The 27227-nt window shown below is 44.5% G+C and overlaps 1 protein-coding gene across 6 annotated transcripts in view; it reads left to right on the top strand.

The window, feature by feature from the left end:
- SYCE2 (synaptonemal complex central element protein 2) overlaps positions 1-27227 on the top strand; it is a 286046-nt gene that overhangs the window by 102611 nt on the left and 156208 nt on the right. For 3 of the 6 annotated variants that reach the window (XM_069604172.1, XM_069604171.1, XM_069604175.1), the window contains one exon: positions 17875-17995. In XM_069604172.1, the coding sequence (XP_069460273.1) occupies positions 17886-17995 (110 nt within the window). In that variant the 5' untranslated portion in view covers positions 17875-17885. The remainder of the gene's footprint in view (positions 1-17874; positions 17996-27227) is intronic. The other 3 variants (XM_069604170.1, XM_069604173.1, XM_069604174.1) reach the window with 1 other exon arrangement.

Raw genomic sequence — 27227 nt, 5'->3', positions numbered from 1 at the left:
GTTCGCAGCTGGTGATTTTGCGAGAATAGAAAGCCACCAGGTGCCAAATACCCTCCTCATCTTTTTGAGACAACACCGCGCCCACTGCCACATTAGATGCATCTGTCTCCACTTGAACAGATTTACCAGGATCTGTGTGCCTCAAAACTGGAGCTGAGGTAAAAGCACCCTTCAATTCTTGAAAGGCCCCTTCTGCTTCTGGATTTCAACTAAAACTAGTAGACTTTCTCAGTAACTTAGTTATTTGAGTTGCTATTTGAGAAAAATTGGAGATAAACCTTCTATAAAAGTTGGCAAATCCCAGAAAGGACTGAATATCCTACATTGTGGCGCTGGCTACAAAGGTGACTGCCTGCACCTTCTTTTTTTCCATTACAATGCCTGTAGGGGTTAAAATGAACCCCAAAAACTCCACCTGGGTGGTGTGGAATGCACAGTTTTCCTATTTTACGTACAATTGATATTCCTGCAACTTTTGCAATACCGCCCTCACGTGTCCTATATGTTCCATTGAGGAGGAATAAATCAAGATGTCATCAATTTACAAGATAACAAACACATCAATGAACTTGCTCAATGCTTCTTGCATGAAATACTGGAACAATGCTGGAGCATTACACAATCCAAAGGCATCACCAAATATTCAAACAACCCATACTTAGTTCTAAAGGCAGTTTTCCATTCATCCCCTTCTTTCATTCGTATCAAATGATAGGCTCCTCTCGTCCAGTTTCATATATATCACTGCTGATTTTACTTGATCTAACAATATCTCAATCAAAGGCAAGGGATACCTGTTCTTCACTGTCACCTTAGTCAATGCAAGTTCTGAGCGTTCCATTATTCTTAGGTACAAATAATAAGGGCGACGACACTGGTGAAGTAGAATGCCTAATGAAACCTTTACCCAACATGTCATTCAAATACTCTCTCAAATTTTGATTCTCTGCTTCAGTCAGAGCATATACCCTACTACAAGGTAGTTAGGCCCCAGGCTCTAATTCAATCACACAGTCATAAGGTCGATGGGGAGACAACCTATCTGCACCCCTTTGTCAAAGAACCCGGCAAAGTCTGTATCCTGGGCTGGAATCCCTGGCCCCACTGCTCCCACCACCTGTGATGCATGTGTCTGATTGGCCAAGAACATGGCGGGTCCCATCTCCTCCTCCATATGATTCCTGCACTCCAGCATTTCAAAAAACATTCCCGTGTGACCCAATCAATCCGAGGGTTATGCTGTACTGACCAAGGCAAGCCTAATATGAGTCCAAACTGTGGTGCTGCTATCAAATCAAACACAATCTCTGCCACATGACCTGACCCGCACCTCATTTGCACTGGCTGAGTCTGTTGACAAATAGGACCTGAAATTAAGGGTGAACTATTTACCAACTGCACCCCTTCCCACCGGGCTTGGTCCTGCAAAGGCAACCCCAATCGTTTGGCCAAACTGATATCAATAAAATTCCTTGTGGCCCCAGAGTCCACCATAGCCGACACCATATGTTTAGTTAAAGCAAAAAATAACGTTCCCCAAGATGTACAAATGTGACTTCTTGTTTCCTGCCGTATTTGTAACCCAACCGGGGAACTTATCTTCGGCTGGGCCTGACACCTGAGTTTCCCCCTAAGGCCGGCCCAATCCTTTTCCCGACTCCACCTTGGTCCGATCCCCTCCTGCTCCCTTCTTAGGAGTGTTGGGACATGTCCGAATGTAATGTCCCGGTTGCTCACAGTACAAGCACAAATTGTTAGTCTTGCGCTGCTCCTTTTCCTCTGCTTATAAGGGCCCTCTCACCCCTCCAATCTGCATGGGCTCTCCTCCCTCACCACTCCTGCCTCCTCTTCCCCTGCCCAACCTCACGAAGTGTACCACCTCTGGTCTCTTATCTCCTTTGCGTTCATTCATGCAATGGTCTAATCTCAATGCTAAATCAATCATGTCCATACATGAGCTAGGGTGAGGTTCTACTTGAGCCATAGCATCCTTCAATTCCTCCCTCAACATTTGATAGAACAATACTGTCTGTTTATTTTCCGGCCAATCTGTATCTATGACATCTATTAAACTGGGTCACATATGATACCAAATCTCGTGTCACCTGTTTCAAGGCCAGCAACTATTTATCCTGTGCCAAGGAAACCTCTCTACGGTCGAACAATCTTCCAAACTCCACCAGAAAACCCTCCCAATTGTAAAATAATGGGTCATCTTTTTGCACCAAAGGCATTGCCCAAGCTGCGGCATCTCCTGTTAAGTAAGAAATTACAAACGCTGTTCTAGCCTGTATAGTCTCGAAAGCTGTGGGTTTACACAAAAAATGCAAACTACACTGAGCCAAAAACATCATATATTTTCTAGGGTCTCCTGTGAACCTCTCAGGTGCCGCTAATGGCACACTACTGGCAGGTTGCACAACAACCGTAGAAGCCCTACCAGTCGCTACTCCTGTCGATGGTCCAGCAGTGGCTTCCAAAGGAGTACCGTGCGCTTCTAGCAAGTCGCTTCCCAAGACGCTGTTACGCTGCAACAACCTTGCCTGATTCAATTTGGACTGCTGAGGCAAAGAAGACTTTTGGACTTCCTCGATTTCTACTACGTGGTACAAAGATACGTTTACTTCCCCATTCTTACATTGTGAAAAACAAAAGAACACAAACACTAAATATCTTATTTTTGTTATTTTTTTAGGTATACTCTGCCCTAATTACCTAGAAGCTCTATAAAAGTGACAAGCGCGCGCTTCAGCAAGTCGCTTCCCAAGTCGCTGTTACGCTGTTCAGCGTAACGCGGCTCTCAGATATAGATATCTGTTTTCTTTAATTATTTCTCCCATTTATCCTTCTTATAACCCAAAAAGCGATCTTATTTTTTTCGCCAGTGCAGTGACTCTTCATTCAGTTTAACCCCCATTGATTGAATGTCACGAAATAGACCTAGTTACGCTTTGAAATCTGGAATGCTGCTTGGCCTCATGACATCGAGTGCCTCCCTCCAACTGAAAGCCTCACCTATGAGACTGTCACCAACCATCGCCATTAAAAGGAAGATTTGTGGTCAACCTCCCAGTACTGTGGAAAAAAAGACTGTTACAACAGACATTCGTGAGTTTTCCCTCCCACGTATTTCTATCAATTCCACTTCAGAAGAAATCTCTGTTATTAATGTACCTATGAATGCAAAGGTAACAAATAATATTTCTGTACAAGTTCCTCTAGCTCAAACACCTGAGTTAACCATTTCAGATACACAAATCATGGCTGCTATCTCGGATGTAAATGTAATCCCTACTATTGTTGATCTAACTACACAAGATAATGTACACAACGTTGAAAAAAGCTCAGTTACGTTACATGTAATGCAAAAAAAGTTAACTCTGTAGCTGGAAGTAACATTTCAGTGACTAGTGCACATATGAGTAACAGTCGCTCTGATGAGTTACCACTGTGCCAATACTAATTCACCCATGCTAACCTCCTCACCCTCCCATGCTGATGAAATAAGCTTATATCAGTCCCCGAGCTTATTTAACCATTCTAAGATTCTATGCCTGGGAGTCCCATCTCATTTGTTCAGCCGACCCCGAGGAAAAAACATGTGAGCAGTAGTATTCATTCACCCATCAAGCAGATCAACATATCAGAGAAACAAAATCCGTTGTTGGAAATAACCCTCAAAGCCATGAGTACTACTATTATGTCATTAGTAAAACTTTTTGAATCCCTAGATACTAAGATTACGCATCAATCCAGAAAAATAGACAAGATTGTCAAATGGATGGACCAGTGGGATAAAACACTCAATGACAGAAAGAAAGTAAATGTCGTTGCCAATAGTAATTGCAACTCTTTGACTGATGGAAATGTTGAGAGAATGGTGACCCAATGTGTAAAATTCGCCAATAAACCACCTGAGTTTACGACCACATTACACAATTGTCCACTCCCAGTCATTGATAAAATCATAGGCCACAATGGTTGCGAACAATCCAAAGGAAGGCTCCATTAAGAGAGATTCCCCCTCGCCCTTCCTTTAACGACAATATATGCTGCAAAGTCAGGCTTAGTTCACAATTTGTTTGACTCTTCTTCTAGAAGAAAACGTTAAAGATTTGGCTCAAAACACTATCATTGATAATCCTTTAAAGAAAATCTAAAAATCTAAGGATTCAGCGCTCTTTTGGCACTTCTAATGTCAAACAATTTGTTCAACGCCAGACTTTGGTCAAAAGTTCAAAAACGATTGTAAGAAAAGCATTACAAAACAAATGTAGATCAACAAACCACTATACCTGGTGTTTGTTGATCTACAAGCCGCCTTTGACTCTGTATCGTGAAAACTTCTCTTCGTAAAATTGACAGAAGAGAACTGCCCGACCCATATTATTGTACTAATTTATGCTCTCTATAACAAAACAAATATCAGCGTGAGACTAAATCTAGAAGGCCTTCTGTCAAGATCAATTAACACCTATATAGGGTTACGACAAGGCTGCATTCTAGCTGCAGCTTTATTTAGTTTCTTCATAGCAGACATATGCAAAGCCTTTATCGGGACCGAATCAGATGCTCCTAAACTTGGATACCAAAAAATCCCAGCTCTGCTTTATGCAGACGACCTGGTTCTGATCTCAAAAACTCCACTTGGGCTACAAAAGCTTCTTAATGCCTTGTCTGCGTATGTTGATAAAGACCTACTAACAATCAACCTTGAAAAAACTAAAGTATTGTCTTGTAATTTACCCAAGAATTCCAAATGCAGAAACTACAAATGGTCCCTACAGGGAAAATATCTAGAAAGTGTTAATGAATACATTTGCCTAGGTGTAGCTATTTCTGGCGTTGCGGTCAGAGCGCAGATGTCCAGATGGAAGACACAATGATCTCACAATCCATTATAATCCAAGCCAAATTTGGGAAATTTTCAGTTATACCGGTCCTGACATACTATAAACAAAATGTTACACCAAATCTACCTATTATACTAGAATCCATCGGGGAAAAATTTAAAGCAAAATTTTGGAGGCGTATTCTATGCCTTCCAGGTTTGTCACCAATTGCGCTCATTCGCAATGAACTAGGATTAACATCATTGTACAGCCGCTATTTATGGCAAATAATAAGTTTGTTTCGTAAGTGTATTCTAGCGTACGATTCAAACATGTTATTAGGGACCCTGGCCCGTTACCTTCTGCAATCTAAGGACACCTTTGCAGAAAACTAGCGCCAGGAGGTTATTAATGCTATTTCTTGCGCTGATGCCTCAATCGAATTGCTACTACAAAATCATATTCGAGCAAATACTAAATTGTTCCAATGGGATTGGGCAAGGAACAGATCTACCTATCTTAAATATAAAGATTTTGATGGTAATGTTTTTTATACATAAAAAATACAGTTTTGCAGAATCCTATATGATCAGATCACCATCAATACAACATAGATCCGACTTTTTGAGAATAGGACTAAATCTTTGCTCAATCCAATAGGTACGAGTAAAGCGTAAAATCCTTCTGTCACAAGAAAAATTCTGCCGACTATGCAAAAGTGATAGACAAGTTGAAACTTTAAAACATATATTGATAGAATGCAACGCTGTATGTGACAGAAGATTACTTTACTTAAAATCTCCGCTAAAGGAACATAGCGATGTAAGCAAGGACACCTTGTGGCTTATGATTATGTCAGGTCTTTTTAACTTGTAACCATTGTATAAAAAAAATTGTAAACTTGACTTGTTTCAGCTAAAACAATAAAAAATAAAAAAAAATAAAAAGTACCTTGCCCCACTAATTCCTGCACCTGGGCCTTAAGTGTGCTTGATTCCTGTCTTGCATGTGCTAATTCAAGTTGAATCTCTTGCAAAGCCTTTAGCACGTCCCCCAAAGGGGGAAGATTCGACTCCATTTGGCCTGGGTGGTTAAAGTACCCCAAAATCAGGGGTGGATTATTCTGTCACAAACCAAGGGAGGAGAGGGTATCAACCCCCTCCCCTGAACCACAGAAGCTGAATAGATCGACCCTCCCATCGTGGTTGGCACGGGAGCCTGGGTATTAGCAAAACAGGTAACCACGTGGCAGCCAATGGGGGGGAGAAGGGACTAGGAAGAGGTTGTGGATAGGTAAGGGGAAGTTAGGAAAACCGGAAAGAGGGTAAGGAACACATGCATTGGATGGGTTGGGGATATAATGAATCAACAGTCTAGGCAAACTATCACAACCTTGTACACCTTGACCCTAGACCTCAAACCCTGACCATTCCTACCTACACCTGAATTCTATTACCCTGCTTAACTTGTTGAGCACATAACATGGACCTTATAACCGATGAGATGAACATACATGAAAGCACATATCATGGAGGTTAGTGCAGCATAGCACAAGAACATAGAAACTGATGCGACATGAGGCAAGAAATTACTCTGAGAACAAGCAGTATGGCACAGACAAGGGAATTCCCATTCCATGAAAACCATAGGGCGAGCCACAGCACAGCAAACAAACACTTATTACATTGAGAAGCACCCCTTCCTTATTGCCTGAGGAGCAACCCCTATCTCTTCATGTAATACTCGTAGGATAGTGCCCCCTTAGCTTTTCAACAGAACACACTACATGCTTTTATTTCTCTGCGTGCGGGATTCGTAGTGGCAATGATATGTATGCTAATTAAAGTTCCACACCAGTTCCGTAACTTGTCAGGATGCGATGGCAGATCACCGCATTATATAACTCCCAGTTAACTTGTGCATGTAAAACGTATGTAGTAGTCTCTACACCCTCCCCTACATCACAGGCAACATTTCCCACACTTATCTGAGCGTCTGGGAGCATCGCGAGGCAACCCGGACTCTGTAGAATGATGCGGAGCATTGCCGGGGCCGCTTCTATTCACTGCCGTGGCCCGGGTCGTCTTTCAGCATTCCTCAAGCGTTCCTCAATTCTCCAGCTTTTCTCGTGCAAACCGCTGTGACCGCCCTTGCTGCTTGCCATTAATAATCCACACCTGAGCACGGGCGGCCGGCACGTTAAGAAGGCTCCTGATTAATGTCAGCTAGGCTGGTGCACGTAAACCCCAGAACTACCCGCTAGCCCCCAGGCTGCTGGGAAATGTAGTTTATCAGTCATTTTCTGCGAACAGTGCGCCTTTTCCTGCCCCAAACCCAATTCCTGACAGATGTCTCTCATGATTTGTGTCATTCTTGCTTTGGTCAGCCAATCCCAATTGGTTGTCTTGGGGGTAGGTGTTATTTTTTCATAAAAGACATTCCTTTTCAGGTGTTGCCCTGGCAATTAATCATTAAAGGTCTGAGGGGAGATCTCAGTCGTTCTTAGTCTTTTCTTTTAAACATTGGTTTTTCGTCTCTGGTTGATGTAGGCTTTTCATTCTGTTTTCATATATCAAAGCTTTGGTTACATATATTTTGTCTTTCTCCCCTTATTAACGTCAACATGTGTAACATTAGGGGGCTTTTCCATCATAATCTTACATTAACAGCGGGAGATGGCGCCATCTTGCTTTGCGAGCAAATTACATTCTAGCAGAGCTGCGTGTTAAATGTTAGAATTTCCGTGTCTGTCACATGAGCTGATGATTTGTCTGGGCGTTCCGACGGGTTCTCAGCAGTGAATTGAATTAGCGATATCACATTCTCTTTGCTCTTCTTGGCGTACAAAAAAGGATTCCTCCGGAACGGAGACTAGATGTGTCTGATATCTGCTCTTGCCGATTTAGAGCAGGCAATGCTTTTAGATCGATTGGTTGTTTTTGTCGTCTTGTCAGCCCGTCTTGATTCTCCCATCCCCAAGGACGGGGATGTTGACTTTTGCATAATGTCCACTGCACCCACCGGCATGGCTGTCCTAAGAGTATACATATGAGTAGGCGCTGGCACAGTGACCTAAATACGAAATGCTATGCCCAGAACAAACATGCAGTGAGGGCTGCTCGGCTGCTCAGTTGATCAGCTGAACAACCGAACAGCACTCGCATTCAGCACTCCCTTGAAGCGCACGCCTTATACCAAAAAAGATTATGTTAAAGAAAAAACAGCTAGGTCCCCTGAGGACGTCTTTGATTGGGAAAGAATCCAGTAACAGCTATTTCCTCTAAAAAGGAATTTAAATGACGAATATGTCATCCAGTTTTGGCTAAACGTAAGAGAGGGAAACATTTCATCCTCAGATAGCCCATGCCACCCTGGAACAGGCATTCTCTCTCTACTTACTGATGACATTTGGATTGCTAAAGAGCTGTATAAGTTAAAATAAAGAACGTTGGAGCAAATAGAAATATTGAATGAAGAATATGATTAACAGTTGCAGGTTAACTTGGAATGCTCTTCTGTTTCTGTCAAATATGCCAACCTGTCTTCCCCCAACTACGATCTATTTGGTGAAGACCTGTCCTCCTGTTACTCACCTGGTGGCTCCTTTGAAATGCCTCTTTGTTTCCTGCTGAGTCTGCCTCTGCAACCTTTTCTGACATTTCTGCAGGCTCTGTACTATATCTTTTCTAGGAGCCTAACCATAGTCTTACTCCAATCCTGCCCCTTGCCCTAACTCCTTTCTTTGTTCCAACACCAGTATCCAGCCATGCCTTGCACACAGACAGCAATGCAATTGACCTTTCTAGTGATTACAAAACCACAATTGCTACAGTATCCGAAACAATAGCCAGTCCAACAACCCTCTTTGTCAAAGACTGTGTTTCAACGCTTTCTCCGGCCTGTGACCTGAATCGGGACTGTGCATCCATGCTTACCCCTGAATCCACTTCAAACCGCAAAGTAATCCAAATACCCATGCCTGAAAGGAAACCACAAGAAATTAATGAGGATTACCTTGAATGCAAGATCCTGCCTTTCAGTGAAAAGGAAGATTCAGTAATGGATTTAGTGTTTCAAGACCTTATGATCAGTACGATTATTAGTGTTATGCTGCTTGAACTTTTGAGCCAGTGGAATGAGGTACCTGCACTACCTGTCTGTGAAATGACTTTGGTTGAGCCTTCGTTAGCCTTGCAACAGTATCTCCTTCCAAAGTACATGAACAATCTGAGCCTGTCGCCAACTGCATGAGTGTGGTATCCACAGCTCAACGCCAAATTCTGCCTATAGGAATCCCCATGACAGCTGAAGTAATGCCATCAGAAAACCAGCTCTAAGTGGCAAAAAGTAAATTTGCCCTTCCTGAAAGCCACCAAGATAGTTCAGTTTTGCCACAGCCGCTTGAAAGTAAAACAATTTCTTTGCATTCACAGTCACATTCACAACGACTGCATCCCAAAAACAACCTGAAACCAGCCATTCCTCTGTCTGTGCCAGCCTCTATTGCTTTATCCTCTAAACAGTCTCAGTTTACAATTCTGTTTTCCTGTGCACCCGCCTTACGTTCTGATGTACCTTGTGAGTCGTTTGGTTGGGCTGTAAAGATCAATCATCCCTTTGCATTTTCTGATCCAAGTACTATATTTAAGGAGTATAGAACCTTTCTCTGAAGCATTGATTTGGACTTTAGTGCTTCGACCCTTACTCTTTCTACTGCAGCTTGAAAAATATAATGGACTATGCCTTCTTTCGGGACACCCGGAGGGGCCTTGTGAGAGGGGTATACTGTCACAATGATACCCACCTGCCACCCAGCACTGCTACATGTGCACATTAAGAGACCCTGTTTATGGTATACTTGTGAAGTTAAAACCTGCAAACTGCCTCTGCATTAATTTACTTGTTTTACCGCTGCAGTTTTGGACCAATCTAATTTCATGTTCCATTCTGGGTTTTGGGTTAAACCAGCAGATGCATTCTGGTACATGTATGCTGTCCAAAAGGCAAAGGGCTGGAGCAGGCATACTAAGTACATTTGTTTGCAGCAAGCTGCTAAGAGATGGAGGAAGCATACTAAGTACATTTGTTTGCAGCAAGCTACTAAGAGCTGGAGATGCCCTGATTGCATTCACCTGTTCCAAGCTAGGCTTCAGAGAGCGGGAGAACCCCTCATTACAAACCACTCCTGCAGGCTACTGAAGCCAGGGCTGGGCCTAATTGAACACAGCTGCATGAGACTGCAGGCAGCTCCAGCCTATTGGGCTGTTGGCTGGGAGGGCATTTATAAGCTCACTTTGAACAGAAGCAGTTGTACAGTCAACTGCTTCCACTGGGAGTGGTGGTTGTGTGCTCCTGTGACCTGTATTGGAACCTTTCCTGAATATCCTGATTTTGGCTTTTGAATCCTGTTTGCTTTTGCTGCTTTGCAGCACCCCTTCCAGTCTGCTGTTGCAGTCTGCCTGTTTTTGAACCTTTCCTTGATTTCCAGCTTTTGACTTCTGAAACCTTGTCCTGTTTTGCTGTTAAAAACATTCAGTTCTTGGTCTCTTTGTCCCCTTTCTGACTTTCTGTAAACACCCTGTTTTCTGTAAGCATTTCTGCTTCACAGACTAGTCCTGTTTCTGCCTAGCTTTTCTCACTTTGGAATGGATTGTGTCCTCCAACGTATTACTCATCTTTGACATGTAATGTCCAGCTTCAGCTGCTTCGGAAATCTTTTTCGGCAGAGGGCGCCATGCGCCGATGTCGTCAAGTCGATGTCCCTCGAAGGCCTCCTTCGAGGGTGATGGTAAGTTATAAGTGGATGTTATAAGTAGCACGCACGGCGCCCGTTGGCCTCAGTTCCGTTTTTCCGCAAACGTGTTTGCTTCGGAAACTCAGCGCGCCTCGTTAACAAATATGATTGCGTAGTTAAGCTCAATTGCACAGTTACCTTCGACAAATATGTCTTCGTCCTAAACTCCGACTCCTCATTCCGGATTCAAAAAATGCAAGGAGTGCGGTTCCAAGATGTCCATCACGGATCCACATTGTTCTGGTCTATGGTGCCTGGGTGAAGGCCACGATACCGATTCCTGTTTCAGGTGTAAAGCTATGACAGGAAAGGCCTTGCGAGAACGAAAGGGGAAGTTGTAGGAAGGGAAGATATCCAAGCCCCGTAAGACCCGACCTGATCGTTCTTCGACCGCCGAGTCGAGAGACCCCTCTCCTCGGCATAAAAAGGATAGAAACGCTCAAGGTCCCGTAGTGGCTCACACCATTCTTCGTCCTCGACGAAGCGATCGAGGAGGAGGCACCATCGGTCGCCTTCCTCTTCGTCTTTGACAGGGGGCACCCCCAAGAGGGTATGATGCCCCTCCAAAAAGTTGATGCCCGCGGAGAGGGAAGCATTCTGTGTACAGCTGTTAAACATTTTTGGGAAACATTGTAAGGCTCTGTAGAAGCCGGCAAAGAGCAGTCTCGACCTGAAATTCACGCCCCCGGGTGGACGGCATGATTCGCATCAAGAGCCCTCGAGGCCTCTAATGGACAAGGATCACTCGAGACATGGCAAGCATTTGAGATCATCAATGCTTTTGAAGCCTGTAGAACCCGCTAAGCCCTCAGTGCCAAAATCGTCGAAGGAGCCCGTCGATTCATCGACTTTGTGTAGGCCTTCGGCACCATCAACGCCATTGACGACGGCAAAGGTACCGATTGTGTCAGTTCAGCCCCCAGTGCCTGAGGAAACTCATAAGAAGGCTAAAACCAAATTTACATTGACGCCTTCGAAGCCAGGGAGTGCTCCTGAAAAAATCTTCACTCCTCTGCCAAAGAAGGATTTTTTCAAATCCCTCTCTTCCATCTTTGAGGAGGACGAAAGATCCGATGGGGAGGATGCCCCTTTTGGGCTTCAGTATGGAACCCCCAATGTGCCGGAATGCCTCATATCAGAAGAGGGCAAGATGGAAGATCTTTATGACACCTTGCATAATGCCAGTGGCATTGATACTTCTCCTGAGTTGGAGTTCGGCAGGCCAGAACCAGGGGAGAACGCTGACTACTCATGCCGGCAACTAATGTCCAGAGTAGTGGAGTACCTAGGCTGGGCTAGACCCCCGGTATTGTTTGTTTAGGATGATCTGACCGATATTCTAGACCAAGGTCCACCTACAGATCCTATATTACCCTTCCATGTGACTCTGCAAAAAAGGGTGGCCTGAAATTGGGAGACCCCTGACACCAATCCGGCGGTGGACAAATCCCTTACAAAGAAATACCGGCCTTCCAGTAGCGACCCAGGCTACCTGTCCAAACACCCCACTCTGGAGAGTCTGGTGGTCCAGGCAGCCACGGCTACCTCGAACAAGGCAGCGTACCCTACTATCTCTCCTGATAGGGACGACAAGCATGTAGATGGATAGACACGGAAGGTATTTTCAGCTGGGAGTATGGCCCTGAAGTCGGGCAACTCCATGTGTGCCTTAGCAACATTTTCGTACACTCTGTGGGAGTGCATATACATGGCGGCAGAGCCTATTCCAGAAGGGGATGAAAGGAGGATAGCTCAGGGGCAGCGTGCTGGCCTTGGAAGCATGACAACACGAAGCAACACAGGTTCGATTCCCGGGTCCGTGCTTAGAAACCTCTGGGTATTAAGCGCGTTATAAATAACATATCATATCAAGGAATGGCTTCCTGGCTATTATTAAGGATGGCAAGGAAGCCATGTGCGAGTCCCTTCAGTCTGGATTGGACACTGCGTATAGCAGCTCCATGTCCACGGGCACCGTGATGCGCAGATTTGCGTGATTGCGGAAGTCAGGTTTTGCACCGGTTGTGCAGGCTCGTCTTCTCAACATGCCGTTTGACGGGTCTCACCTTTTTGGCAGCAAGGCTGATGAGAGCCTTGAAAGGTTGCAGACCTCGAAGGCGGCTGCCAAATCTTTAGGGTCCACTGTTAGGCAACCTCATCCTTTTCATCTGGCAGGACAGCCATGGAGGGGGCAATCTTTTTGCTACTACTCCTCATTTAGAAAGGCGAGAGAAATGACCAGTCAAAGAGGCCAACGGAAGTTCCCTCGTGGTGGACGAGGTAGAGGTGACAAGCCATCTCCAGTTGCAGATACCTTGCCATCAGTGGCTGCAGCAACCGCTTCAAAACCACTTTTAGAGCGTGTGTCATGTGTCACCGGTGGGGGGCAGACTGTCTCAGCATCTCGAAGAATGGCGAGCCATTACTTCAGATGCATGGGCTCTGGAGACAATAGCCATGGTTATTGCCTACCATTCATAACGCAGCCTCACACCAATCCACGGGGGAAACACTCTTTGAGGATTCCATATCTGCTCCTTGTGCAGTAAATATTAACCCTGCTAGAGAAAGGTGCTATAGAACTAGTGCCTGTAGCGGAGAGGAACAAGGGTTGGTATTCCCCTTATTTTTTGATCCCCAAGTATGACAGAAGACTGAGACCCATCTTGGACTTGAGATACTTGAAAAAGTTCCTCAGGAAGGACAAATTCAAGATGGCCACACTTTCTCAGATCCTTCAGACCCACCAATTACAGGATTGGTTGGTGTCATTGGACCTTCAGGATGCTTATTTTCATGTGCCAATCCATCAGTTTCGAGTCCTGCCTTTCGGGTTGACCTCCGCCCAAGGGTCTCACCAAACTAATGGTGATGGTGGCAGCGCATCTCAGGAGAGGGGGTGATTGATATCTATCCCTACCTGAAAGATTGGCTGATCAGGGCGCGTTCTTCTGAACAAGCCTTGGATCACCTCAGCGTTACCTGCCACTCCCTACACAGACTGGGGTTCTCCCTCAGTTTCAAGAAGTCACACATGACACCTTCCCAACAGCTCCAGTACATCGGGGCTGTTTTAGACACGTCCTTGGGAAAGTGCTCGCCACCCAAGGTGAGGGCTCAAGACATTCTCCAGATGGTAACAAAGTTTTAGAATGCCCACTGTCTCCTGGCCTTCGAATTCCTAAAGTTGCTCGGCCTCATGGCATCCTGCATTAACCTGGTGCCAGAGACCCGTCTACGAATGAGATCCCTACAGTGGACTCTCCAAACACAATGGTCCCAGTTCTCGCGACGGATGTCGGATCTACTGCAGGTCCCGATCAAAGTTGCACAGGATCCTCTATGGTGGAGCTGCAAGGAGAATATCCTGAAGGGGGCACCTTTTTGGCAACCATGGCCGGAGATGACTGTAGTGACGGACGCCTCACTCACGGGGTGGGGAGCCCACACCAGCGATCTGTCAGCCATCGGTCGTTGTTCTCCATCAGAGTCCAAAGTACATATCAACCTTTTGGAGCTGAGGGCAATCACACTAGCGCTGAAAGCCTTCCTGCCCTCTGTCAGGGGAAAGAATGTCATGATATTGACGGACAACACAGTGACCTTGCATTACTTCAACAAGAGAGGAGGTGTAGGGTCACTACCACTGTGCAGAGAGGCAATGCAGCTCTGGTACTGGGCAATTCGAGAAGGAATCTCCCTATCAGCAGTTCACTTGGCCGGGTAGGAGAACAAGGCAGCGGATGCTCTGAACTGAACAGGTAGAGCGCAGTCTCCCACGAGTGGGAACTAGCTCAGGAAGTCCTTCAAGAGATCTTTGCCCTTTGGGGAACCCCTCAAGTAGATCTGTTTGCGACCAGGATCAACCTGAAGTGTGAAAGGTACTGCTCAAGGGAATTTCCTCCGAGAGGAGCTCTAGGAGACGTGTTCATGGTGGATTGGGATTTTCCACTGCTATACGCGTTTCCGCCGATCCCCGTCATTCCTCAAGTAATCAGGAAGTTGAGAAAGTTTGGGAGCCACATGATCCTAATTGCTCCGGATTGGGCCAGGAGGACATGGTACCCGGACCTTCCGGACATGTGTCCTCCTATACGTCTTCCACAAAGAGAGGACCTTCTCTCGCAAAGGGAGGGTCAGGTTCTCCATCCACTCTCAACCTGCACACGTGGATTTTGAAAGGTTGAGATACAAGGTTTGGGACCTCCTGGATGACGTGATAGAGGTGTTGCTTTCCGCAAGAAGACCAGCAACAAAATATCTGTACCGTTGCCGTTGGAATACGTTTTGCGACTGGTGCAGGGAAAAGAATGTGGTCCTTTTCTATGTTTGACTCCAGATGTGCTATCCTTTCTGATTTCATTAGCACACAAAAGTCTTCACATTGGGACCATTAAGGGTTATCTAGCAGCGCTCTCCATATTCAAGCGCTCATCGGAGGAGTGTTCTTACTTCAAAATTCCAGTGGTGACTCCATTTCTGAAAGGGCTCACGAATGTGTTCACACATTCTGTTTTTCAGGTTCTAGTTTGGGACCTTGACCCGGTTTTAAAAAAATGTATGTGTGCACCATTTGAACCTTTGCACACATGTCTCTTGAGGTTGTTAACCTTCAAGAGTATGCTGTTGGTTGTTCTAACATCTGCACGTAGAGTGAGCGAGTTGCAGGTACTCTCTTCAAAGCCACCCTTTACCGTATTCCACAAGGACAGGGTTGTGTTGAGGGTTAAACCCTCCTTCCTACCTAAAATAGTATCAGACTTTCATCTAAATCAGAAAATCATTCTGCCAGCGTTTTGTCCTCCGCCGCATCCCAGTAAAGAGGAAGAAAGGCTCCATAGATTGGACCCTAGAAGAACTTTAAGCTTTTATGTGTCTAGGATGTCCAAGTTGAGAGTGGACGACCAGCTCTTTATAGGATATATTGGACGCAAATCAGGGGAAGCTGTTTGAAAACAGACTTTGTCCAGGTGGATCATACTTAAAATTTCAGAGTGTTACAGACTGGCGGACAAGGACCCACCTCAGGGTTTTCGGGCACACTCCACCAGGGCCGTGGCCTCTTCCGCAGCACTGCAAAGGGGAGTCCCCAATCAAAACATCTGTGATGCTGCAACATGGTCATGATTGCACATGTTCACCAAGCATTATTGCTTGGATGCTTCCCACGCTCAGGACGTTGCTTTTGGTAAATCGGTACTTTCTTCTGCCCTGTGACAATTGGCAAATCTATATTCTCCCCCCTCCTCCAGTCTTGGATACTGCTTAGGAGTCTATCAAAGATGAGGAATACGTTGGAGGACACAATCCATTCGAAGAACACGTTACTTACCAACTGATAACGTTCTTTCGACTGGATGTTCCTCCAATGTATTCCTCATCATCCTCCCATCCTACCCCACTGTAGAATTTTCTATGCTATTACAGCTTTCGCTTTTACAAGGCTGACTACTGCCTGCCTGTACTAACGGCTAACACGAGGAGGGGAAAAACATAACTGAGGCCAACGATCGCCGTGCGTGCTACTTATAACATCCAATTACGTCACCCTCGACGGAGGCCTTCGAGGGACATCGACTCAACGCCATCGACGCAGGGTGCTCTCTGACGAAAACGTTTTCCAAAGCAGCCGAAGTTGGAATTACATGTCAAAGATGAGGAATACGTTGGAGGAACATCCAGTCGAAAGAACATTACCAGTTGGTAAGTAACTTGTTCTTCTCTCTGAAATCCCAGCCTTTTGAAGTTATCTTGTTTGTTTCTTACCTGCAATATTCCCCGACTTCAGTTCTATAGTGCCTGTTCTTAAGTACTGTGAGTTTCCTGAATCCCTCATATTCGTTGTGTTGGCAGCAACCTATCTTGCCTGAGTCCTTTGCCTTGTGTATTCTGATATTCCCGTCTCTGCTTTGTACTTTGTTTCTCTATCCTGTATTACATCTTGGTCTACTGTTGTGCCTTTGCTTTGAATCCGTTTACAGTGTGACCCCTGGGTTGGTCTCCGTTCAGATTAGATAAGGGAAAGACATCTGTTGCCTTCGCCTAGTCCGTTGAAGTCTTACGCGCCTCAGTATATGGTCTCCAGTTTTACCCTTGCACTGAGTACAACAGACTCTTCTGCACGCCTAACTCATGGCGCTGCTGTATGACAGTTGTTGAGAGTAATCTGCTGGTAACAATCCCAAGGGCTTTCCCTAATCCTTTGAGACCCCTTATCATATTCCAGTAAATTCTTTATTCTGATCAAGCGGTGGTGCCTAGTGTATGTGCTTGTCTTTCCTTTCTCTCTGTCGCTTTACACACAGTAGCTCCTGCCCCTGCGAATACCTGTCTCAACTAAAATCAGCTTGGTATGTACCCTGTTTCTCATTTATGCTACCATTGCCTCGGGAATCTCCCCGAATCTACAGTGCATACAGTGAGACATAGCTTTGCCCTGTGCTCTACGGCCCGACCCCTTACATGTACATTATATCAGCTTTAGAGGCCCCTTTTACAGCAGTACATTTTCTGACACAGTGGAATGTTTAATGTTGCTCCTCTATTGAGACACATTTTATTATGTATTTATTGTGTGATTCAGTTAAATCAAACTTTACACACATTTGTTCAATCAACCAAAATACAGAATAAACAAAAAAGAACCATATCAAACACAGATAAATTTCATACAATGTTAAAAGCAATTTCATGAAATGCATTACTGTGGATAACAGCCTATAATTAGGATTGTTCAGCAGAGACCACCACAAATCTTCCCAGGTTCAAAATGTAGAAACATTACCTGAGAATGAGCCTGAATTGTCTATAAAACAAATGTTCTAAACAAGATGATGGAAAGACCAGGAGACCCTACTCTTCAAAGGATATCTCACAGCCACTGATCGCTTCACTCAACCCTTTGATTGCATTGCTGTGGGTTTCCACATTTCCCTATGCCTCCTACCCATCCCAGTTCCTCTGCTACTCCTGCACCGTACTTGTAGCCCTTCACTGCGTCCCCTTTGTACAGCATGCTGTTGCTTCCCTGCTTGGTTTGCACTTTTTAATTCCGATGCATACACTGAATCTTTTCTTGGACTTGATAAGGCCACTATCTATTGTCTACCAGTGGGAAATTACAACAGGGCTGTAAATTACAGGAAAGGATTACTGGAAATGTTATTCGAAATTAACATTGCTTAAATGTCTTACTGGTGTTAGGTAAAATTAACAAAAATACCTAAAAAGCTATTTTTTTGTTTAAAGTGAAGGTCCCAATGTCGGAAGCAGGATTTGGGAGCAAAACTGAGGAGCAGGAGAGCGGAAGCGGTTTGAATTTTTCAAGCATTGAAAGAAGCGGGATAAACTTCACAGATGGTGACTCACGGTATGGCCTATTTTTAGGAAGTGGGCAAGGTCAGGGATTGGGATTCTGTGATATGTACTCTGTCAATATTTCACGAGCTAACTCTGAAAAAAGATAGGATACTAACCCAATGTATCTCAGGTTTGCCAGAGATTGAAATAAATATTTAAGGATTTAGGACCAAATTATAATTTATCACAAAATACGTTTTTTTTTTAATTTTAATGTGATATATAATTAACGTTTCTTTAGCTTCTGAGACTGAACAGTAGTGAGAATCCCTTTTAAAACCTGATTTTATGGCAAGAGCGGAGGAGAGCATTATGCTGTTTTTCTTTACTTCAAACTCTATAGCAGCTTACCAATATATCACCAGCACAACTTTAACTTGTACTACAAATCCCATGTAAAAGTAACATTTGTATTGTAGTACCATCACGAAAAATGTCCCTTCTGAGCCTCCCAAAAGCCCCTCCTTTCCTGGCACTCTATGTACCTGCTATCTCTGAGTCCTTCCTCTTTCCTTTCTGCTCTTCGTCAGATAAGTGTGTCTTTTTTATTTTAAACAATATTATGTGATTGAAGTGGTTAGGCAATATGTGTCTCTTTCATTGTAAACATGAATTTATGTGACTTGACTATACATAGGTTGATCGTTAAGAGAGGCAAACCGTGCGCACAACAGTGCCAGGCGCCCCCCCTAGAGCTGCAGGGCTCCCTCTGGGAAGCCTGCGTGAAGGGATGGCGCAGACTAGACCAGAGGGAGCCCCGAGCGCCCGCTCTCATCAAAGATTCGGTTACTTCTTACAGGTGTCAGCAGGAGCGGCCACGAGGCATGGTGTGCCTGCAAACCGTGACTGCTTCCAGGAGGGTCAGGCATGAGTTGGAACGCCCCAAGTGATTAGGACTTCCAGAGCAAGCCTCATGTGCGGAACTGACATGGTAGAGGCTCTGTGCGGTGTCAATTTCACAGGTGGCTTTCCTGAGTGATTAATGCACAGAGAGTCTACTACATAAAAAAAAAGCCAGACTACTTCTTCACATTCAGAAGCTCCTACGATAGCAAGGCTCCTCCTGAACCTGCAACGCTGTGTGTGGGCAGTTGTAGGCACAGGTAACTGGGTATTCCTGGAGGTGTGAAAAAAAAGAAGGTAAAAAAGAATACAGAATAAAAAATTAATTAATAAACCGGGGGATGGAATCGTCCAGGAGGAGCACCTTTCAGAATAGGAGGAGAATTCTGAGGCTGAGGGGTATGATTACCGGAGCCGCCATCCTCCCGTAGTTTCCACAGAGCCCTAAATAGGACTCTTAGGGAAACTCACAGAAGGCATCAACCACCTCAAGAAGAGGCTAGACATATGTGGTGGGGCGGTACAAAGGAAAGATGCCCAAGGGCGAAGACAAGGAGGATCTGGGGAAGGACCATCCAGACCACTGCCTTGGGAGGGAGGATAGGGGAGTAGCCATGTCCGGGAGAGGAGTTCCACCCCACTGAACCATCAGTATCCTAGGAAGGCGTGCCTTCCGGAGGCAGAGAACGCGATCAAGGAACTTCGTGCTGTGAACACAGCACGCTCAGTGCCCAGTCTAATGATCTCCGGCCCACTGGAGAATAATATGGCAGCTGCGGGTCTCTCATTCGAGACATGAGTCTCCATAGTTGGACACTGATTCCAAGGGGGAGTTTCCCCTCTTCGGACAGCGAGCCAGGGTAGCCCAAGCGGTGCAAGAAGGGGAAGATGAGTAGCAGACCGAGAAAGAGCTGACAGAGGACATATTCTACCTAGACCTCATCAGACATCCAACGTCCTTCGCGTGGACGCCATTTCCCAGGGTAGGAGAGTATACAAGCCTTTGGCTGCGCAAGCCCCTTGATAAGGAATTAAGCAGCGGCTCAGAGCGTAATGTCCTAGACCCAAACTAGGGGGCAAGGTCTCCACTCTCTGAACCTGGAACCTAAGATACTGACTTTTGTGGGTAAGAGCCATAAGGATTCCAAGAAGAGAATAGACAGGTCTTGGCTTCAATCAACCCTTTCATCACATCGCTGCTGATTTACACCCTTCCTTGATCCTCCTACTCATCCCAGCTCCTCTGCTACTTCTGCACCGTACTTGGATCACCTCGCTGTGTCCCCTTTATACAGCACACTGTTGCTTCCCAGCTAGGTTTGCACTTTATAATTCCTATGCATACACAGCACATAGTCTTGGACTTGCTAAGGCCAGTATCTAATGTCTACCAGTGTGAAATTACAACAGGACTGTAAATTACAGGAAAAGATTACTGCAAAACTGAGGCGCATGAGAGCGGAAGCGGTTTGAATTTTTCAAGCATTGAAAGAAGCGGGATAAACTTCACAGAAAGTGACTCAGGGTATGGTCTATTTTAAGGAAGTGGGCAAGGTCAGGGATTGGGATTCTGTTATATGTCCTCTGTCAATTTTCACAAGCTAACTCTGACAAAGATAGGATACTAACCCAGTGTATCTTAGGTTTGCCAGAAATCGCAGAAAATATGTAAGGATTTAAGACCAAAAGATAATTAATAATTATTTTTATTTGAAATGTAAGGTATAATTTACATTTTTGTAGTTTCTGAGACTGACCAGGAGTGAGGATCCCTTTTAAAACATGATTCTATGGTAAGACCGGAGGAGCTCATTATGCTGTCTTTCTTTACTTCAAACTCTATAGTAGCTTAGCAAAATATCACCAACACAACTTTGACTTGCACATGCTGCTTTTCGACTTGGCGGAGCCTCTTGTAAAAATCATGGACCTAGTGTAGAGGGCCGAAGACAAGGGCACACCAGTAGAACCCACAGTGCCTGCTAGGGAACGCCAACTGCGCCATTGCGCAGAGCGGAGGGAGGGTCTATTATTTAAGATAGACCAGAAGTTGTGCGATCTGGCCTCATATCAGACGGGTCCAACAGCGCAGAGACTGCTGTTCGTTGACGCCTTTGCGAAGGAGCAGGCAAAATACGTCTGCACGTTTGCCACCCTGGACAAGGCACAGGCATCCATACGGAAGATTTTCCCAAACAAGGTTTTTTGAGTGACCGGTCAAGGGAGGGGCGTTAGGCCAGTCGTTTCTCGGTAAAAGGCTCAGAGGATGCAGAGGAGCACCCCAATACTGGGACTACATGCAAAGCGGACTTCTTCTTTCCATCCGACGGAAGAGGTGGCGGAGGATAGAGATGGCGGTCAGCAAACTGACAGCTTGCCATTACCTCAGGTGAGAGAACAGAACAGCGCTATGGTTAGAGAACTGCCTGGGTGATACAGACAGTGCAGATTTTCCATCTGGAATTCTGGGCAGTACCGTTACAGCGAAGGATACCGACTGATAGTAATGCTGTAGGCAGAATTTCAGCTGCTAGACAACGAGGTGCGTGATCTTTAGGCCAAGTGAGCGATGGTGCCAGTGATCATAGATGAAAGCAGCTTTGTAAGAAATCTGTTCTTCATGCATAGGAAAGGAAAGATACGATTGGTAATAAACCTCAGGGAATTCAACAAATGGATTACATACAGACATTTCAAGATGGAAGAGATGCATTTGTTGAGAGACATGTTAAGGGAGGGGGACGGTCTGGTCAGAAGACTAGACCCGAAGGAAGTTTATCTAACCATACCCGTGGAGCAAGTCCACAGGAAGTACCTGCAATTTATCTGGCAAGTGAAGGCCTAGAAATTCACTTGCCTGCCATTCGGGCTGTCATCAGTGCCCTGGTGCTTCACCAATTTGATGTAACTGGCCATCGCCACACTGCGAGAGTCAGGAATGAAGCTGATGGTCTACCTAGACGACATGGTCATCATGGCACAGGATGCAGAGAAGCTGCTAGAAAGGCCAGACAGGGCGATCAGGTTGTTACAGAGTTTGGGATTTCTGATCAACTGGAAGACATCTGAGCTGAAGCCAGTGCAGAGAAGAGAGTTCCTGGGATTCGTAGTGGACACCCAGAAAGCTACTTGGGATCTGCCCAGCCTGAAGGTATAGGGAATATGGAAGGAGATCAGATGCACTTTAAGCAAGATGCACATATCCCTCAGAGAGCTGGCGCAGATCGTCTTACTGCTAGTGGCTTCCATACAAGAATCTTTCCCGGGTTCTTGCATTACAGGGCACTGCAGAGGTTGAAAATCCGGAACCCGCAGAGAGGACTGACATACCTTCAGCTGATGCAAATTAGACACTGATGCAAGAACGGAGCTGAATTGGTGTCTGGAACACGTGGAGACATGGAATGGCTGGGCCATTTTCAGACAAGCGCCAGATGTAATTCTGGAGTCGGACACCAGCAGGTCAGGCTGGGGAGCCAGGAACAGCGAGACGACAACAGGGGGCCGTTGGACGGAGTGCGAGTTATGTCTAAACATAAACTGCCTGCAACTCCTAGCTGGATCTTTTGCCATCCGCTCCCTGGTAAGGGGCCGAGTAGGATTCTGCATGGTGCTCAGGATGGACAACGTTTTGGCGGTCTGTTACATAAATCACCTAGGTTGGACCAGGTCCAGGCTGCTGGCGGAAATGGCAAATGATTTTTGGCACTATTGGTTGTAAATAGTATGTAGGCTATTAAAAGGTATAAGATTCACCAGGCCTCCAGAGCCTAGATACACGGTCCTGTGAATGAATGTGAGTTTAGTACTCAAAAAGTTGGAGGAATAGCCAGGTAATGGGGAGTAAATTTGGAAGCAGATTTCAACTAAACTGCCCATGCTATTATGTCTGGTATCCTGCAATAGGGTGTCAAACAGGAGAGCTCTCAATATTTTGCATAAGATGTTTTCGCCGGAAGGAGTCATTTTCACGGTGACATGGCGTACGAAGTGCGCATGCAAAACAGTGTCTTATCCATACCTCGAGAACAGGCCTAAGTTGTGTGTGGCGACCTGCTTGAGAGTCTATGAGAGAATGACTGAGGCACCTAGAATGGCGAATGTTAAATAGTTCATTATTTTCAAGCACATGCCATTCAGGCCAGCCTCTACTGTCACAATTGCTAGATGGATCACAGCCGAATCAGTGATAGTTGGGTCAAGGTTTGGGGCGCATTCAGTCAGTCTAAAGCATTTCAGATGGGAGCAAGCTTAGAAGAGATCCTAAAGGCAGCAGTCTGGTCGAATAACACAACATTTAAGTGATTTTAGTTTAAACCGATCACGTGAGTGGCAACAAGGGTGATAGAGAAGCTTTGAACTGGCATAATGCTTGGTTTTCGGTCATAGAATAAATATTACCCAGACTAGAATAGTACAGAGAGTCTTGATTCAATTAAAGACACAGAGGCGTGCATTATCCCTCACGTTGATCCAAATTGTTCAAATATTAATATGCTTTAAGACTTTGTAAATCGGATTCCGCCTATAATGTATCTGATTGCAGGAGTATAGCAGAAGCATACAACCTGAGGGGCAGGACGCTAGGACACCAGAGGTGCTGATTACCACAGTTCAACATGCATGTTTGTTTCATGGTTAGCAAGTTATAAGTTCAGTTGAGATTGGTTCCATTCGAGGTAGAGAAGAGAGAGACCATTGGATCATCAAAGAAAGGGGAAGGTCTTAGAGACAGTAGGAACTTATAGAGTGCCAGGATAGGAGGGGTTTCAGGGAGGCTCAAAAGGGACATTTTGTGATGGGAGTACAAACAAATTGTACTTTTACTTGAGATGTGTAGTTAAAGTTGTGTTGCTGATATTTATGTAAGCTGCTGATGAGTTTGAAATAAAGAAAGAAAGCATAATGCTCTCCTCCAGGTCTCTAATCGAATCAAGACTCCCTGCACTATTCTAGTCTGTGTAACCTTTATTATCACTCCACCATCAAACAAACAAACAAACAAACCTCTGTCACAAATTGTAATAAAAGATTTGATTTGAATTATCGATTCAGTGGTAGTGTGATATGACTAATATCATACCCCCTTCTGATCTAGTCCCCCCAATCATTCTCGGTAAGACAATAGGCAGTTTTGAAAATCTTTCATTTATTTACAGAAAATTGGAAGTCAAATCCAAACAAAGGTGGTCTCCAGCGTTATGGAGGGGAAGCCACCAAGATGTTACTCGACCAAAGGCAGCATATGCATAAAAACTAAGTTGCAATTCCTACATGAATCTCAACCACAGGCATCTTATCTACGAACATTAAATTGACCTGTCTGCTGCTTAAATCTCACTATTGTCAATACACATACACTGTGACTATTTCTGATTAGTTCTATCTAAGCAACACAATGTACTTCAATTATAACATTGGCACTTATCGGCTGATGTGTACACCTGTATTTCAATAGAATTTCTAATCAAGCATTGCAAAATGCTTAAGAAATGTCTGGTTTTCCGCAATACCAAAACAAGTATGGTATCCGCGATAAGTTTCTTAAACAATTGACATAAACAACTTTATTTATTTAAAGAGGCAGACAGATAAGTAGCAATATACTTACATATTCAAATCATTACTGGAGGTTACATATATTGTGTTCACACTTTGTACATTCTCTTTTCTATGCAGCTTGTTTTTTAACCCTTCATTTTCATTCATAACAAGGCCAGATATTTCTATAAAATTGGTTCATATATATCCCAGTAAGTGTGTTCTGTAATTAGTGGGAGCTAGATTGTGACTTATAACACATATTTGCCCAACATTAATGCTGTGAATTTTTCTGATGCCAGAATCTCTCATATTTTACCCCTGCCATAGAAATCTTTGTTGCCAATAGGAGGTGAGTAACAAGGGTTATGATATGATATGTCATTTATAACGCGCCTGCACACAAGTGTTTCTAGGTTGCTCTGTTACCCCTAAGCGGATACACCCTGTCTCCCCGATTGCCCATTAGTACAACCACAGCGTCCATTGGTAATATCACATCTGTAATCGATTTAATATGTGAAAGAACCTGAGCTTTGGGACATAACCACCACAAATGATAATAAGTTCCCCTTCCTGGAAAACCTCTCCAGCATCCTGCTGGGTATGTATGATTCATTTTATTAAGCTTTTCTGGGGGGGGAGAGTACCATCCGTAGCATAGTTTTAACTGACATTCCTTATCAGTAGTACACCTCAACATCCAGTGATTACGTTCCCAGATGTGTCTCCAAGGCACTTCACCAATTTGGCACCCCCAGGTGCCGCTCCCAACTCAACATACAAGACAATTCCTCTTGTGAATCAAAACGGCCAAGTGTGGAGACCTTCGCTTTCATTAGCCCCGAGAGGTATGTGAGCTCCAAAGCGGTTAATGCTCTTGTCCCCCTCTGTTTAACCACTGGGTTAGTGGTTAGGAGTATCTAAACCTTTCATTTTCCTGCAATGAAAATACCTTCTTACATTGCTCCAAGGTACGAGAGAGACCCCTCGCTGTATAGTTTCCTCAGTTCCTTCAAACCACTCGCTCCATTGGACAAAGTTTGGCTTTTGCATCCCCGGGGTGATGTCTGGGTTGCTAAAAATAGGAGTCAATGGTCCAAGCCCTCGAGGGACACCCCACTGATTTGCCTCTGTATTCCAGCATTTCAATGAGAGTTTTATGGAAGACAGAAGGGAGTAGCTTGCTGGGTTATGGGCCGCATTTGTGAAAGGAACCTGCAATATGGGCACTCTGTTTGAGGCCTGCTCTATTTGTACGCATCTAGGACCCAGAGGCTGTTGACCCGCAAGTGAAAATATGTGATAACTGAGCCAATAGATAGTGTCAATATATATTTGAGACACCCAAACCTCCCAGGATGGGGCTTCTTAATAATAGTTAAGACATAAGGGTCCCAGTAGCGCTGCGCCAAAAAGGTGCCAAAGTTAAATTCCAAATGGTATTTATTTTTAAGGTATCGCCAGACTGACACATGTTTCGTGCTTTCCTAGCTCTTCTTCTGAGGCTGATTTTAACACAAAAATATATAATATAAAGTAAAGTTTCCAAATAGTAAAAAACATATTCACAAATTGAAATTGGCATTGTATACATGGCCAATAACACAGGGGAAACAGAGAAATGATGGCTCACCAAAAAAGGGCCAGTTGAAACAAAATAAAAATTAAAATACATTTTGTATATCATTACAAATTCAAAGTTCAAATTTGAGAGAGACAAGGGTAAGGAGACAAAATGAGGGCGAAAAAATACAAAAAAAGAACACATTAGTGTCATAGTTGTTTGAAAAATGCGAACAAAAAAAGACATTTTGCCGTGATAAAGAACTAGAAAAGGTTGAATGGTACCTTGTGTCCAATAGAAAATGGAAACAATTGAGGATGGCAGGAAATTGTGCCTGTTCTGCAAGAAACTGGAATAATGCATACAATGTAGGGTGAAAAGGTTGATACCCGAGGTACTTGGACGTCAAAAATGCAATATTTGCAAAGCAAGGACATACCTCTGATGCTTCGCAGTTGCGGCGGATTCTGAAATAAGGGGGACAATTTATTTCAATTTATTTGAAGAGTTACTGAGTCTCCGCATTAGGAGTATACATCTAAATATAGTTGGTTAGTCTTAGTAAAATGTAAACAACCAAGAGTGTATCACATTAGGAAATATTTACAATTGTGTAAGTGCAAGTAAGCCAAGTTGCAGAGCGGGCGAATGCTGCTGTGATTGGAAATTCTCGCAACTTCAATGAGGATGGGGCATCCGAAAAGAGTCTTACCTGGTGGTCAATGTTGGTAATCCAATGAATAGCGGGAGCCCGAACGAGCACGTACCCATAAGGGGATATATAGAAAGAGCCTCTGAGAGGCAAAGCCACTAGTCCAGATAGGTAACTGGACGTTGTGTGGCTCCGCGTAAGCCGCCATCTTAGGTGAGGTAATGCTTAAAAGGAAAGATGAGTGAATGATACGAGGCCGCGCTGGGTTATACATGACCCTATGGATTTAAGGATGCCACTGCACACGTGGCAAGCAGTGGCATTCTGGTATTAAAGTGAAATTATTTGAATGCAAATTGGCAAAGATTGTTGTCCTAAATAATTAAGGATTACGGAGAAGCCAAGAAAATAAACGATAAGCCAAGGACTAAAGGCGGAAATTATATGAGAGGAACAATTAGTATCAGACATGACTTGTGGTCAATTTAGAATGAATTAAGATATGCTTATGTAATAATGAAGATGAACGAACCCGAAGGTATATTATAACACTAATGTGTGGAAAATGTGTCCAAAAGACTCAGCAAGGGGCACCGGGGGAGGGATTAAGGTGCCAAAGAAGAAGCAAAGACACCCTCA

Source organism: Ambystoma mexicanum, chromosome 3q, assembly GCF_040938575.1.
Source record: "Ambystoma mexicanum isolate Mex_15411 chromosome 3q, UKY_AmexF1_1, whole genome shotgun sequence".
Classification (NCBI taxonomy): Eukaryota; Metazoa; Chordata; class Amphibia; order Caudata; family Ambystomatidae; genus Ambystoma; species Ambystoma mexicanum.
This window is presented reverse-complemented; position numbering and strand designations above follow the sequence as displayed.